Source organism: Chaetodon trifascialis, chromosome 18, assembly GCF_039877785.1.
Source record: "Chaetodon trifascialis isolate fChaTrf1 chromosome 18, fChaTrf1.hap1, whole genome shotgun sequence".
Taxonomy (NCBI): domain Eukaryota; kingdom Metazoa; phylum Chordata; class Actinopteri; order Chaetodontiformes; family Chaetodontidae; genus Chaetodon; species Chaetodon trifascialis.
In genome coordinates this window covers 13,759,937-13,776,781 of record NC_092073.1, presented here as the reverse complement: position 1 = coordinate 13,776,781, position 16,845 = coordinate 13,759,937, and the positions used below count along the sequence as shown (strand labels likewise).

The window sequence follows — 16,845 nt, the reverse complement described above, 5'->3', positions numbered from 1 at the left end:
CCTGTTCCCTGTACACTTGTGTGAATATAAGCAAGATTATTGTAGATTCTCCACCCTGGTCAGGATCATCGCTGGAATTAGTTAAATAGCCTTGATGAAGGTAGGATGCACTTATAAGGTTTTGGTTTATATTTGTCCAGGACTGCTTGAGCAATCAAACCTAGTCCAGCATGCTGTGCAATATCAGAATAGTAACAGAGATATTCTATACTATTACTGACAAGTTCAGCTTCACACAAGAGATTTAAGTACCAGGATTATAAACTCTTCAGCGTACTCCTTCAGAGGCAGTGATACTATAATTGCTAAATAATGACACCTAATATCTTAACCTGTAAGATAAAGTAAATAATGGAGAACCTGCCACCTGCAAATATGATAAACAGAAGCTAAGTCAGCTGCACAGAAAACCCAAATGTACACTCGGAAACAGCGTGAGATGAGAAAACTCTTTTGCAGTGTTTGCCGGCGTCAGGGCAGAGAGCACAGTACACACAGTGTGCGACATGGCGCTGCAGATTCCAGGCAGGTGCCACTGCTGGTGTAACACTACACTAATCCAAGGCTGATCAGCAGTGGAAACAGTACAAACTGACCCCCGACAAACTGGGGCACCTGCCTGCGCTTGTGAGAGACCCCGACGAATATATTTTGATTTCATGCCTGCTCTTTTCCCCCCGGATCTCATTATGAGAAGGTCACCATGAGGCCATCTTTGCTAAGAGGCACAGCGCAGATGAGATGACGACCGTCTGCGATACACAGAAGTGAACACGAGCCTGGAATTTAACACATTGTTATAAGACAAGACATCCGTGCATGCATCTATTCAAATCCATCTGCAGATTTCTACCGGTGAAACTGTCCCATGAATGTTTATTGTGTAGAATATTATATTTTATTATATATTGTTAATGTAATTTAAGTAATTTATTTGAGGGGAAAGAAACACACAGAAGGTTGAAACACAATGATCCTAATAAGCTTCATACTACATACTAGTGTAAGACTATCAAAAATATCAGAAATAAGCAAAATATAGTTTAACAAGGCATAACATCTTTATTGTTATACACATAACTTCATCTCCAAAGACTTTGCACAAATCAGTGGGGTAACATGAACCTTAGAGATATCAAAAGTCTCCCGCAGTTCCTCATTGTATCCTAAAATACTCAAACAAGTACATCTGCCTTTCACATCCCCAAATGGTACATACAGTACATCCAATTAGTAATAAAGCATTTTTTTCCACTGTCAAACATTATCATATGTGCATTACATTACCAATTACAAACAAGTTATATTCATTGTCAAAATACAGGTGTGCAAATTGTTAGAAAAATACCAACTCATACCAGATTCTGGATTGTGCTCTGTAAAAATCCTTACAAATAGTATATAATAATCTATATATAAATGACTCCAACATGCAATGTTGCATTTCAAAAAATATCCCATAAACAGGCTGTTCTGTTAAACCCTCTGAAACTCCAGTCTCCACCATGCTCGCGTGAAGACAGTTCAAACAAGAAATAGAGGGTGCAGATAAGTTAAGGAGAAAGTCGTCATTTAATGCATCACGTTTGTAATATAGCAATGTTTTAGAAGAATTTAGTTCCTCGGTCTGCCTTAACTGTCTATTCCAGATTTTGAATAGATTTTAACAGACAATTTCCAGTAGTTATGTGGACAGTTTGCAAACGTCTAACTGGCTGAAGCGCTCTCCAAATGTAATGCTCGTTGGGTAACAAATAATGTAGTCAAGTTGAACTTCAAAACTGAATCGCAGCAAAGAAAACCTAGCCATATTAAAGCCCTTTTTATGATGACCAATGTCCACAAACACATCAGTTGTACAATGAATAAATAATTAATCTTGGTAGTGGTGACAGTAAATGTCAACCATATAAATAACCACTTTTTTTAAAATAAAAGAAACTCATGCCATACCTGCAACAAGGACTACAAACAGCTACGATGAGGCAAGTTAACAGCATGACTCAGGTGATGACAACAGTCAAAGTATCCCCCGCATGACAAAGTTAAGACAAGGATGGCATCTCCCCTCCCCCCCTCCCCTCCTCATCTGTTTCTGAGGTAAACAGTAGTACTGTTAAAGACATTTAAAGGCATCTCTCCTTCTCCCCGGTGCCACATTCCCCATGGCCTCAACCTGAATAAATTCAACTCCCACTGTCCACAAGACTGTGTTCATGCAGTCTGAAAAGCACACAAGCACTACTGGGTCTACAGAAGCAGCTGTGTGAACTGCATCTTTGCATTTTATACTGAAACAATGAAGGACTAGAATGAAGGAATACAAGCAAAATGGTCTAGGCATGTACAATGAAATAATTTTCCTTCTTATTTAATAAATAACATAAGACATTTGTCACTTCACTCTCACAGAGCTAGGTAGCTTTTAAAGTGTGAACCTCCTTAATAACCACAATGCCAGCCATTAATCTGTCAAAACCAGTCTTTCCAAATGATGAGAGTCTGACAAAATAAAGGGAACATAGGATTTTTAGAATGGTACAACCCTCCCCTTTTTTTTGGCAAAATATACGATAAGCTTTCTTTTGAAAAAAACAGAAAACATATTGCACTTTCAGTAACATGAACGTGTAATGTCAAATTACAACTTAATTGTTAGAAATGAGTAAAATTTCAGAATAAAAGGGAAAACAAATCGATTCATTTCCTTTTCAACCACTAGCATATGACTGTAAGTAACCAACATTCAGGGAACAACAGTGAACAAAGAAAAAGCCACAATAAAACAGAAAACAAACAAAAACAAAGTGTTAAAACTGTACCATGCACGGGGAGTGTTTGAAAGCAGTGTATCCTGGGTTACAATGGACGGAGCTCGACAAAGCTGCTGTGATGATTGGGTAAACAGAGTAAGACTGGCTAGTGACCGTGCTAGCACTGGCTGCTGGCAACGGCCGTGCCCAGTTTCCTGTTGCAAGAGCTGTGTGAGCCCCAGAAAACGGCCCGTACACCCGAGCACGCTCCCGCTGCGACTGTCCCCCCGCCGGCCGCCGGGCTCACATCTCCCCATCAAAACGTCAGATGGCAAAATAGAAAGGCAGCTGTTTGCTCCCATCATCTAAAAGTGCATCTCCACACTCTTCCAGCAAAGTCTGTCAGCCCACCGCTATCTCTGCCAAGGCAGTGGGAGTGGGCTACAGAGACCAGTGCTTGGATCAGCACGCGTGTGGGTTTCAATTACTTCTTTTTTCAGACTGTGTATGTTTGGTTGCATTTTTAAACTTTTTTTTTTCTTTTTTATCTCACTAGACATGACTTTTCACCTCGGACCTTAGAGAAGCCAGAGGAGTGCTAATTCACGGGGCCGGCCCTAAAGAAGGCCCATGACAGGTTGGTGGTCGTGATGCCTTCCTCCTGATTCTCTTCGGTGTCACGTTGATTCCTAAACACCTACGGCCGCCCCCGTGTCTCACTGGCGCCATTTTTATTTTTCAAGGCCGGCGATGCAACTGTACCGGTTGCCATGGTTTCACTGCAACATAAAACAGTTTGTTGGGATTGAATTGCTGGCCCGTCACGCTACAGACACACATTGTGGCACACGGGACATGAATAAAAGGGCAGATTCATCTTTAGAAATACATAAATTCATCTGCTCCTTATTCATTTTTGTTGATGAATAAAGGCGTCTGGGAAAAGAAGTGAACTTACCTGAGAAACAGCATCATCATGTCAGAAAATGGACAAATATAATTGCAAGGCCAATATTCAACAGCATTACCATAGCAACAAGGATTGAGTTAGGACCCTGCAAAAAAAAAAGACATTATGATAAAGATCAGACTTCACAAAAAAGATCTTATTCAGAAGCACAGGAATAGAAAGAAGTAGGCAGGATTAAAGGAAGAGTTCTACATTTCAGGAAATATGCTCTCTCGCCTTCTTACCAGAGTTACATGAGAAAAATGTACCAAAGGTAACAAAATCTGCCTAATTAAGACACCGCATCGTGCCTGCAACTGGGACCAACTGCCAGGCAACCATTGGACACTCCGGAAAGAAAGAGGCTGGCACATCACCACCCGCAAAATGCAGATTGTCGTTTTAACACTTGGGATGCTGTATGGATTGAACAAGCAAGATGCAGTGTGTTAATTAGTGAGCTTTAGAGGTGCTGGAAGGCAGACGGTGTTACCTCTGGATAGAGCCAGACTAGCTGTTTGCAGTCTTAAGCTAACTGGCTTCTGGCTCCAGCTTCATATTTACAGACATGAGAGTGGATTGATCTTCTCCTCTAACTCTCGGCAAAAAAGTGCATTTCCCACACTGATACTTACTGTTTCTTCCATGCTTTCTGCAATCTCCATACTGGCTTTCTTTGTGTCTGCGAGGCTCTTTGGCTTTAGAGAATCCTGCTTCCTGAGTTTCTGGTCGCTCTTGCTCTCCCGTATGGAGGCTGGCTTAGGGGTGGGGGTACTAAAGGACCTAGGGGGTTGTGGGGGCATACGTGCCAGAGCCAGGGCACTAGGCTCTTCTTCTAGATCCTCCTCAGGGTCCGGGGGCGGAGGGATCCTTGTTGGAGCTTTGACGTAGTAACTGTGGTACTCGCTGTGGAGCTCCCCGTTGACTGGAATTGCAGGAGGCTGTGGAGGAGGAGCAGATGCTGCGGTGGACTGCTGAATTTTAGCGGGTTTAGCTGGAGCCTCAACATGCATGTGAGAAACATCAGTGACAGACAGCTTCTCCTCTTTGCTCAGCTTTCTGTTAGACCGCTCATCCTTGCTGGTCTTTTGACTCGACTTCTCTTCTTTGCTTGTCTTGCGGGAAGGTTTTTCCTCTTTGCTGGTTTTGCGGCTGGTGCTGTTGGCGACCTGACCTTTCTTCTTGCTGGAGTGAGGCGAGGGGGGAGGCGTGGCTACAGGGCTGGTCACAGGGGAGTGGGGAGGAGTGGTACCTTTGCGATAAAAGTGGGGAGAATCTCTTGGGGACCTGTCCTTCTTTTCGACAGGGACCTCTTTAATCTCCACAGGCTCCTTTAACTGTTGTTTTACATAGTCAGGTCCTGCAGAGGTGAGAGAGGTAGATGTAGTTTAATGATGACGCGGGAGATCCAACCAAACCCTGAACCAGTGCTATTCTGAAATCTGATCCATCCACTGTCTAAGAGGCCACATTAGGAAAACAGTGCACTCTTAATCTGCTACCCTGACTGGAGCGCTGCACCGTGAGCTAGATTTAAACCAGAGCTGGCCCTAAGCATAAGTGAACTTTCAAAATAAAATATTCATGAATCAACATCACACATGCAATCTGCAAAGACTGAGGCAGACGGGGAAAAATAGACTGATGAATGCAGGGTCACAAACACCATTTCACAAAGGAAGCCTCCTCTGCAGGCCCATCTTTATCATCAGTCATTCTCTTTGGTCAGTATGCTGTTTTCCTGGAAAGGCCCTTGTCACATCAATTCTCACCACCCAACCAAGTCGGCTGTACAGATAAAGAGTCAAACCTTAAGGTGCAATGATGTCTCTTTTTTACTCTGGGGGAACTCTGTTGGCTACTTCCTTTCTCTCTCCATCAGGCGTTCATGGACTGGGCCTCGGTTATTGAACAGAGATGATTGTTGTACTCCTGCTTCTGGACTAAATCTGCACTCCTCTTTCAATTCTATATCTTTTGAATTTCCATTATGGACATTACCTCCTCTTATGTGTGAACAACAGGGCCTGAATTTGAATGTAAATACCTCTTTGCATGTGAGAAAAATGACACTTTATCCGTCCCCTTGTTCTGTACAGAATTAATATTTATTAGAGACATCAGGCTCTTTGTTTGCCTGTTTTTTTTTTCACCTCGCCTAAATTAGACGGTGTCACAGTGACTAACACAGGGACAATGCTGCTTTGTTTGAAGTACATCAGATGGCATGAGCAGAGGAGGATCCTCCGCATCTCATATAGCCAATTTGAAATCGAGAGAAGGAAATCTAGAAATGACATGAAAAATTGATTTTCTATGTTCATGTAGATGGAAAGATTGTGAAGCTTTCACCCTTAAACTGCTCACTCTCAGCACACACGACATAGTGAGCGTAAGGCGATGTGATTCTATTGGGTTCTTGCTGGTGCGTTCAGCATTGAATGGGTTATTGGTTTGGACAATGGGTTAATCTCAGAGATCAATCAAAAGGATTTACGAGACGCCCCTTATATGCATGCCACCTATTACGTTTACACACTGTAATTCAATAAAAGAATTTGTATTGATTGAGATTTCACGCTTATCACCTCGAGGAACAATTCTCATCTCAGCGTAAACCACCTTATGGCAGAATCTTTGGGGCCTCAGAACTCATAAGCCCAAAGTATTTTTCGGCCACATGGCATTCTCAATTTGTTTCATAACAGCCACAACCAATAAGACCCACTACAAAGAGACGGGGGAACATTTGAACATCTGCGGGGCTTAATATATCTGCCAAGCTTAATTTCACACCATAACTCAATAAGAGTTAAGGCTTTGAGGGCGGGCCTGAGTAGTTTCACTCTGTTTGGGGACAGATGCCTGCGAGGGGTTCCAGACATTTTCTGAATGGTTCTCAGCACTAAAATGACCCCCAGCCTCATACACACAGACGCCAGGACACTTCCGAAGTCATACTATATGCCAAAATATGCTGAACATCGGCATGTTTTTTTTGGTTCAGCTCTAAAAAGCTGCTAAAGAATAGATATAGATACTTCACTTTGATGAATCTCATTACTCATGGAAGGTATTTTAGCATGTGTAGATCTTGTTGTGATGATGAGTGAAGATTTATTTACCAAGGAATCCTGCCAGGTCAGCTGGAACATGTACTGGGACTCAATTACCCAAATACCTGTGGTGTTTCTTTCATCTGAACATTGATCAGCTGGGCTGAGTCTGCAGCCCTCCAAAGAGGGTCATTAAAGTGGGCCGTGGTTTTAGTCATGACCAAGACAAAAATACTGGACACAAACCCAAATAAGCACAAATAAATATATGAATTACAGCATTCAGAGAATCCCCGCCCTCCCAAATTTAAGATTTGTGCATGTCAGAAAGCTCAACTCTGATATGTGCTGCGTCTTTTTCTTCCAACCTCATCATTGTCTCTTTGAGGTTATTAGAATACAAGCTTTTGTTTAAGCTGCAGTTGCCAGTTCTGTTCATGTTAATCCACTGCACATTTTCTGCTCCAGTGCTCTCTTAGCAAAACACACGCGCTGACACACACCCACACACGCACACACACGGTCATATACTCACACAAAACACAACGGATCGGCTGTTTAAGACCCAGCCTAACCCCTGCTGACCTTAATATGAGATGAACAGCAGTAGCAAGGAGGGGGCTTCAGTATGTGTGTGCATGCTTGGACGTGTATATATAAGAGGAAGGAGTACAGTATGTGCTGTTATCGCATCTGTTGCCATTGTGCATCATGAACAAGTTCAACAGAAGAGGAGGCTTGCTATCTAGTCATTCAGCAACTTTGGCCTGACAGGAGTTCACCCTTCCAATCTTGTTTTTCATGACAATAAATCTATTGTTGTTATATTAATGACAGCAGGTCTTGGTTGCATTGTGTTCCATTGTGTCTGTATGTCAAATAAAATCACGTCTTCCAGGTGGAAGTGAAAGACATTTGCATTTTCCTGTGTTCTTTGTTTATGATGTATTTGGATATTTTTTAGCGTATGTATTAGTCTGTTTTGTGGGTTGTGATCTCAGTATGTTCTCTGCACTGTTATATTCACCATTCGTGACCATGACATGTAGCGGTTTAGATTTTCTCTTTCTTCCTCCTACTCACACTGGCAGATGGGCAGGGGGAGCTGTCATTGTTTGGCCAGATTACTTCCACTACTGTTACACAAACACACACACACTTACATTTGTACTCATACAAATTCATTCAAATAAAGTACATCCCATTGTCTGTGGCTACTGGTTGAGTATAATTACTGTCTTCCGGTGCTTTGTTTGTAAGTGGCCACATGCAAAGAAGAACATGGAGGGCCTCATGTTCACATGAACTGACATGTGACTGATGGAGAACGACACTGCATGAAATGAGTCAGATCCAGACGAGGAAACGGCGGCAAACACAGGCTTTTTCCGGAGATGAAGTTAACATTTTATGCATCTGAAGTCTACATCCGCATATGGCATCATTTTAAAACTAATGTTTGTCATGTGTCTTGGAACTCTTCCTCATAAAACTCTGATCCACTTATTTCCACAAACAATCCAAAATGTTGAATCCACTTTTAAAAGTCCCACATTTTCCCAGACTTCCCTCTTTTCATGCAGTAAGACCATTCCACAAATGAGACATACTTTTGGAAAGGGCTAAGATCAATGGCACCTTAAAATACTTTATTTGCTGTATCCTTGAAAGTTGTAAGAAGTTGCTGCATGACTTTAAACTTCAGCTGAACTACTATCTTGAAACATACTCAACGACACCTGCTGCCGTGAATATAAAGCAACACCTGCTCATGTCTGGTTTTCAGCCCTGACAGGTCCAGGCTTTTATGGTTCCACCTGGTCCAAGTGTGCCTCGACTGGGTCAGACAGGGCGGAGAACCCTGCTGGGCCCCCCAGCCTCCAACCCCCCTCCCCCCTGGTGACCCGGCTGAAGGAAGGGACAGCTGCTCTGCGTCAGCCCTTGAGAGGGGCGAGCACAGGGCCGAGCTCCTCTCAGTGCATAAGGATTTCAGCTATGTCTCCATTAGACCCCTGTGAGCACCAAATATAGCCCAATTAACGTCACGACACAGGCCACGCCTAGCTAACCCTCGCTGCTCCCCCTCCAGGGTGCTGTATGTGAACCAATCATAAAGGTCAGGGTCCTGTTCCCTGTGACCCTCTCCTCCCTTTTGAAGTACATACTCCCAATCTGGGTGATAATCTGCTATGAGTCTGAAATGCCAATTACAAACAACCAGGGGTTTAGACCCCTGGTTGTTACCCTAGAGGACTTATTAGAAGCTGAGGCATGAGGGCAAGTGAGAATATTTCCACTGTGGAGGTAGACATTGAGGAAGCAAAGCAGATTAGTTTGGGAAAGGCACACAAGTTCCTTCTAATGCTATAGGTACTTGGACTGAGCGGCTTTGTCCCACTGACACATTAGGATGGACAAGGTGATCTGGATTCTGCACCCACTTTGTATATTTCTTTAAACTACACAGTTTTTCTTTCAGGCTGACAACAGAGGTGGTCATTTTGCCAGGAACCTGCAAATAGGGGAAACTGTTTACACTCAAACATGACATAACCTGCCCAAGGACAAACTGCGAACCAGCAACAAACGTAAAAGTAAGCCATTCATGATTCTCCAGACTTCGACAAGACCGAGACTTTCACTAACTAGGAACAAATTGAATCTATGGGAAATGGGGTTTGGCTATTTGCAGGTGCCTGTCCAGCCTTTCGGCTGGGCTTACCAGACACGCTTACGCAACTGAGCGTTTAAACACTGCGGCTCAGATGTCGCCCTGCGCTGCACATTATTATGACATCGGTCACTTTCTCATTCATGATCTGACTTATAAGGCAAGGACACTCTCTGCACAGACTTGCGAACCCGGAGATCACTCGGCCTGCCAAGCATGACCACCGTTTTCCACAACACAAACAAGCCGCAGGATGTCTCTGGCCCGGGCCATTTCTGTGGCTTAGTGCTGGGACATGCTTGAATGAGTCCCATTGTCAATCTATTTGTCACCCACTATTTTGTGGCGGCTTTTGGCAAGTGCCCAAGGTCGGCTAGCTCATAGGCCTAAATATATTACACACAGTGGAAGAGGTGAGGCTAGCATAGATCTTACACATGAAATAAAAATAAACAAAAAAGGTATGACATAGCACTTCTGAATATTTAATATTAATAGAACCTATCCATCCAGATGATTCCTACAAAATAACTTCAAATGAATTCAATGTAAGAGTTGAAATTCTTACAAAAACTACTGGCTTATCTGGTTCATGTTAAACTCAAACCAAGGTGTAAATTTGTCTAAATCTGCTCCCACATTTTTCAAAATGCATTGAAAAACAAGCTAATGCTCCATTAAAAACTCACTGATTCACCCTTTTCTGATCTTGCCCTCTTTGTGCCCTTCTGTTCCACCCCTGAACCCACATGCATCACAAGCTCTTTTACAAAAAAGGATTTGTACCCCTCACTATTTATGTAGTATTATATGTCTGGCATTGCCCTGTAAACCTCAGCTTACCTTGTAAATGAACTAAACAGAGTTGAGTTGACACCCTACGCCACGAGCTGCTGTATAGTATGGCAGTGTGCCTGTTAAACCTCCAGGCAGAGGAAAGATGAGAACTGCTTGGCATGAGGAGCCATAGATTTTTCTTGACCACGACTCATACACCTGTGAGACCTTTCTGCAATCTACTGAAGTACAAGTTTGATATGATCTTTCTTTAAAAAAAAAAAAAAAAAACACCACTAAAAGAACAGAAAACATTTTGTTTTTCTCACTTTTTTTTGGCAGAGTTTATGGCTGCAAAATTTAGCAAGTATTTCCGAGCAGCTACAACAGGCCTTTGAGAGCAAGGACAAGGCTTCCATCCAGAATACAGTACCCTGCTTCAAGCTGGCTCTGCTTTGTCTGAGCATGAACACAGTCCTCTATTGTGGTATTAGAAGCCATCCTCAATACCACTAGTCTTCGATTACAGTCCTGGAACACCAAACCCTGCGCACCCAAAACAAGCTCATTACTGACTCAGACACAGCCTGTGTAAACAACTCTAAAACTGTGCAAACATCATTATTCATACAAAGTAACCAACCTCTTACCAGTTACCCAATTCCTAAAAATATGGTCTGGATGCTCGAGGATTGTGTAGCTAAAAAAAATTTAAAAAAAAAAGGACGGTGGAGATGAGGGGGGATATTAGAATAGCATGGCTGGGCAAATGTGCCACTGTTGGGGGTGGACCACTCATGCATAAAGACCCCCCCCCCCCCCCCCCCCACCCCAAGCCCCTGCAACATTCTTAGCAAGGACTGAAATCTCTCATCATCATCAATCTCTCATCTCTGGGTCAATCATGTCCCAAAACCTTGTCTAATACCTTAATTACAAACATAGCTAAGAATTATGCAAATGCAGCTACTTGAAATAGTCAAAGTATTGTGTTTCATTAACTGCACTGAGCACATGTGACCTCCCTGACCCCTCAGTGCACCTGCAGCCCAAGTGTTCCTTATTCAGATGGTGGGAAAGCATCTAAAAACAGCAAGGACACTGCTGAGGCTGTGTGATGTCAATGCTTTGCCACTAGGACCACACTTTAAAATATCAGACATGTGTTTCGTATGAAGGCTTGTTGTTAAAGGTTACCTGGTTGGTAGAAGTTGGGGGAGAGCTCCCTGGCAACCGCCCTGGCAATTTCAGAGTCGTGCACAGCGGAGAGGGCGGCCTGCTCTGCAGCCTCGCTTTTTGTCCTGGCATGAGCCGTTCTGGAAAAACACAGAGACAACGGTAGAGTTAGATGGAAACTCAGATGTAAAGAAATAAAGAGGGTGAAAACCACCATGGTTGAGGGATGTGTGGCAGATGACTACACAGAAACATGCACAAACACATATTTGATGCTTTTCCATTAAAAACTGATTGGTCTGTGAGTGTGCCTGCATGCTGCCATGTCATCCATGACACTTTCAACATCACATCTGACAAATCTGCTTCCCTCTACCATCTTTTTCTCTTTCTTGCTCCTCTCTGACCCTTTACCCCGCCCTCTTTTTTTCCCTCATCTTTGAGCTGTATCACTCAGCCTGTCCCTCTTCAGGATGACATAACACCTCCCCTTGTGCTTCTATCTCAAATCCAAATCCTGATTTTCCAAATGGAGCGCAGCCACAACCAAGCAGGACCTTAATCCAGTCTGGAGCACTGCACTGCTGCTGGACCGCACGGGAGCAGTGCCCAAAAGGCACACACACACTCTCTCTCTCTCTCTCTCTCTCTCTCTCTCTCTCTCTCTCTCTCTCTCTCTCACACACACACACACACACACGTAAACACACGCATGATCATATCATATCATATCATATCATATCATATCATATCATATCATATCATATCATATCATATCATATCATATCATATTATATCATATCATATCTAAGCAGCAGGTGGTGTAGAGAAGGCTTAGGTTTGAATCCCATGCCAAAAAAAAAGAATAAATATCCTTTTAGATGACTGATAAAGTAAAGTAAAAAAAAAAAATACAAGAAAAATTTGAATAAAATTCAAATGGTCAAGGCCTGTGGGAACCCAAAGGTACTCACTTTGAAGGGTCTTTTCAATCCTACTCTATAAACATCTGTGCACTCACATCTACTACACTACGCTCAAAAACCAAAAGGCAGAAGAGTAATACGTTTTGGGATCAATGTGAGCTTAGTATTAGCACTGAGAGGTATTATGGGAGTGTACCACGGTTAGACAGACAGAGGCCGGGGGGTGACCTGCTTAACAAATCCCTTGAAAACTCCACCGAAAGATACTGTACACGTACACAAGCCTGTGCACATGCAAACACACAAATGTTGAGAGCAAGGCGAGGGAGGATGTGCCCCACCGCCACCACCAGACTCCCCTCAAAAAAGACCTCATTATGCAACAATGTGAAATGCATCAGTAGAAATCAGCGGATGAGTCACTTACTGTACGAACTGATAGTGAGTGGAGCCCTGACACAATACATGACAGTGCAACATGGAATGCAAGGATCCAGATGGGCTGTCCAAGCATCACTGTAAGTATTGACAGCTGTGTCCTGTGCCCTGCTTAACCCCACTCATCCATCTTCCTCTCCCTCTTTCTTTCACCACCCCCTCTCTCTTTCAATCAATGCTCCTGCTTTTTTCGATCCCTCTTCATCTGCCTATTGACGCTGCATCCCCTCATCCCCTCCCTCCCTCTGTCTTTCTGTCAAGACTGACCCCAACGGACAGATGTCTCTATTTCAGACTACTTGTCTGTCCTTGGACTCTAGGCTGTCCTGTTTTTGACGGGCTGGGACAGTGAGATATTAAAATGCATGAGGAGCCATATGCTAGTGGGGGAGATGGACTGTTTCCTCTCCAAAAATAAGTCCCTGCGTCGCCCACAGACAGAGGACACACTCAGTCTGTGTTTACAGGCAGGACAGCATCTGGAAACCACTGACCAGCTGCAGATAGAAATTCTGATTTCAGACATTTTTAGAAGTCACAAACAGTATTACACACACTTTGCTTCTTGCCATGAGTCATTAGAGACATGCAGGAATGTCACTGGTGTGACTAAAGCAGGTACGGTATAGCTTCAGGGTCATATTTAAGAGCACTTAACTGTTAAAAACTCACATTAAAGCATTCAAGTTACACACCACTGACGTGCATACTGTACACATCCACTTGCCACACATGCTGCCACAAGGACATACATGCTTCTATTTCTGAAATGTGTGAAATGTGCAGCCTAGTGAAAGGAGGCATGAATGCGTCGCCAATGTATACAGCATGCCGCTGACATATCCGAAGGATCTTAACAGTTCCCTTTAGGTAGAGTTGGCATTAAGTCACAAGCAGACACAGGAAGCGGCGCAGACTGTTCACAGACAGGATGTCTGGTGGCGGGAGGTGACAGGCAGAGAATGATGGGAGTGTGATAGAGCAGTGGGACCGGAGGAGAGTGAAATGAAAGGCGAGAAAACATGGGCGTGTGGAGCACAGAGACGAAAGGGTTGCTTGGTTTTCTTCCCGACATCAGTGCATTTAATGTTATAGATGCTTTCAATCAAGCTAGGGAGTGATACCAACACCTTAAACGATGCAGGGACTGTGAAACCTGCTTATTCATCTTTTTTGTCCACTTGGGGGCAGTGCAACAAGCTGGAAACACAACACTGACAGATTATCTCTTCAACAAGTTGATATTGCAATTAAGCTGCTAAAAACTGTAGTGTTCACCAGCTAGTCATTATCTATGTCTGTCTGGCATTTATGCCGGCCAAGTAGTTTTAGTGGGCTTATTAGAGCGTTTTCATTAATAGCTGCATCGAGAGGTGACTGATGAGAGCTGTGAGAGTGAATCAAAACAGTTGCAGGTAGAAATCTGTAATTGCATTCAAGGTAATGGTGCATTTCATCTGGTCGCTTGTCAGTGGCGACAGAAGATGATACTCCAGAGTGAGGAGGGAAGTCGGTAAATGTGAATAAATGTGACTTGAATAAAACTTTAAAACATCACCTGAGTCACGTCGGAATAATTTTCATCATCAGTGGTGTTTGTTGAATAATTCCCATGATCCCCTGCTACTTCACTGCGTCATCCAACTTCATCTTTTTGATTGAGGGACCCCCAGGAGCAGAAATTACATACCGTGCATTTCAATGTGATTGGCCCCAGAAGACAAACACCTTTCGCAGAAATTACATAACGCATTTTCTTGTTGATCATAGATTCAAGGCAAAAAGGTCTGAGTAAATAACAATATGCAAGCTCACGACTGACCTTTGCAAAAGTTTTAAGTTCTATAACTTGTCAGACAGTCTGCAACCTCCCTACTTGAGGCCGAGCTGCCTCTGAATATAAAGCAACACCTGTTCATGTCTAGTTTGGGGCACTGCAGGCGCTCCTGTCTGGTTGAGTGCTGGGGATGGGTCCAAGCAAATCAAGGTATTTGAATCCATAAATGCACCTGCTGGCACAAATGCAAATATCACACAAACAAACTCATACACACACGACAGTTTGTAGAAATTTGGACATAGTGTAGAAAGAAGCAAAGACTTTGAAGTCATTTCTTTTGAACTGAAGCTCCGTTTGAGAGATGATATTGATGAAGGCCTGGTTGAGATCCACAGTTGCTTCATTACTGTGACAAATGAATTGTGTGAAAAGTGTTGAGTCAGTTTGGCAAGCAGTGCGGCGGTTGCTCGCTCCCCCTGTGGAATGTGTGTCTCTGTGTGTGCGTGTATGTTTGAGATAGAAGATGAGGGTGAGAAAAGTGCCCACCAAGAAAAAAAATGTATGGAAATGGAAAGGAGAGAAAGACAGAACTGGAGAGAGAGACACACAGAGAATGAGAGAGACTGCCCTGGGTATTTAAAACTGCTGAGATATGCATCTCAGCCTAATTTTACTGAGGGGTTAAATTTCAAACCCAAGCTCCCATGCGGCAAACAGTGTCCTCCTTCAAGTTTGGTCATACCTCCACCTCCCGCAGAATGTGTGTATCTGTATTATGTGCCCTTTATGTGTGTGTGATTGTGTGTCGTGTGTGCACGTTCCCCTGAGTGAAGCTTCAGTCCATCACTCCCCAGGCTATGGCCTATTTGAGAATCTCACTCACATATGTTGACACAGTTCTGCACCCACTTCCTCTCTTTGGCCCCCTCCACCCCCCTTTGGTTCTTCCAATATACCACCCTCCCCTTTCTCTTCTTCATCATCCCTCTCTCCATCACTCTGACTGTTTCCCCCCTCTCCGTCAGTCCATGCTTGGTAACTGGAATGCTGACTGGTACAAGGTATAATAGGATAGAAGATGAAGTCTTGACCTTGTCTGTGGAAAACATCAGGACACGACAATCTTCCTTTAAACTCTGCTTCATTGGCCATGACAGAGAGAAAACTACTGCTATACAGCAAGATTCGTATTTCAAGACCATGTCTCATTTGGGCAGTGATACTCCTGTTCTGAGTACACAAATCTCCTCATGAAAGGATATTATACATCAACAGAAATTACTGGCCAATATCTTGCCCAAACAGTCCCCAGGTCTAAAGGCGGAGCACAGAACATCACAGAAAGTCTGCACAAATTAGCACTTAGCTTGCCCTGCACATATCGCTTGTATCCGTACAGGCCTGCTATTGAATTCCCGGCTAGTGCTAATTCAGGATTACTCAAGCATGACTAACACCATTAGTGGTTAGCTAAAACCGACTCTGAAATTATTCAGGAATTATTCCTGGGCTGAGGTCTGGGCTCACATTACCAGGGGCTGCAGCGACGGGGTGACAATGGCTACAGCAAATGAGGCTTTAAATGGGCGACAGAGTGGCTGTTATTATGAGATAAGCTAACTTTATCCTGAAGAGAGAGCTATAGTGCTGTATAATGAGAATATCTGGGCATGAACTGTACTTCAAGCATTTTAGATCTCAGGACATCCTGATGGTTTGGCAGGCAGAGGCTCTGGGCTCATTCCCCTTCTTTCTCCTTCCCACCCTGTTACTCTTTTCAGTAAAAGTAGATATGCATGCTCAAAATAGAAAAGCAGCATCTTAGATCAATTCCGCTTATTGAATTTTACCCAGTCCTACAACAGGAATCTGAACATTTTCCTTTGCATTTCACCTAATGCAGGGTTTGTTTGACATAACATGGCATAAAATGCAGACGTGAACACATAGAGCTCTGTAGCAGCACAAGAACATAATGCTGGGCACAGGCACTTGAATAAATGACATGGTCATATCAAAAGTATGAAGTAAAAAGGTGAAAGCGGGTAGCAGGACAATGAGCGGGGAAAAATCTGCATCAAGTAATGAATAGATCTGTCACAATGTAGAAGAAAAGGATACAACAGAAAGGACTGAGACACGCTGATCACTACTTCTGGAGAATCCCTGAAGAAAAACACAATGCACGGCACCGTGCGGCATAGCTTTAAGGAATGGATGCCATTTGGGAAAATAATTCCATTTGTCTTCTTGCTGAGAGTTAGAGGAGAAGATTGGTACCATTCTCATGCTTGTATACTGAATATGAAGCTACAGCCA

The 16,845-nt window shown here is 43.4% G+C and overlaps 1 protein-coding gene across 1 annotated transcript in view; it reads right to left on the bottom strand.

The window, feature by feature from the left end:
- Window positions 1-1,039: 1,039 nt before the first annotated feature.
- Window positions 1,040-16,845, bottom strand: part of jph1a (junctophilin 1a) — a 31,114-nt gene continuing 15,308 nt past the window's right edge. Inside the window, exons 4-7 of the mRNA XM_070986144.1 lie at window positions 11,404-11,522; window positions 4,338-5,062; window positions 3,712-3,808; window positions 1,040-3,532 (exon numbers count right to left, since the gene is read on the bottom strand). Of these exons, the coding sequence (XP_070842245.1) occupies window positions 3,728-3,808; window positions 4,338-5,062; window positions 11,404-11,522 (925 nt within the window). The 3' untranslated portion in view covers window positions 1,040-3,532; window positions 3,712-3,727. The remainder of the gene's footprint in view (window positions 3,533-3,711; window positions 3,809-4,337; window positions 5,063-11,403; window positions 11,523-16,845) is intronic.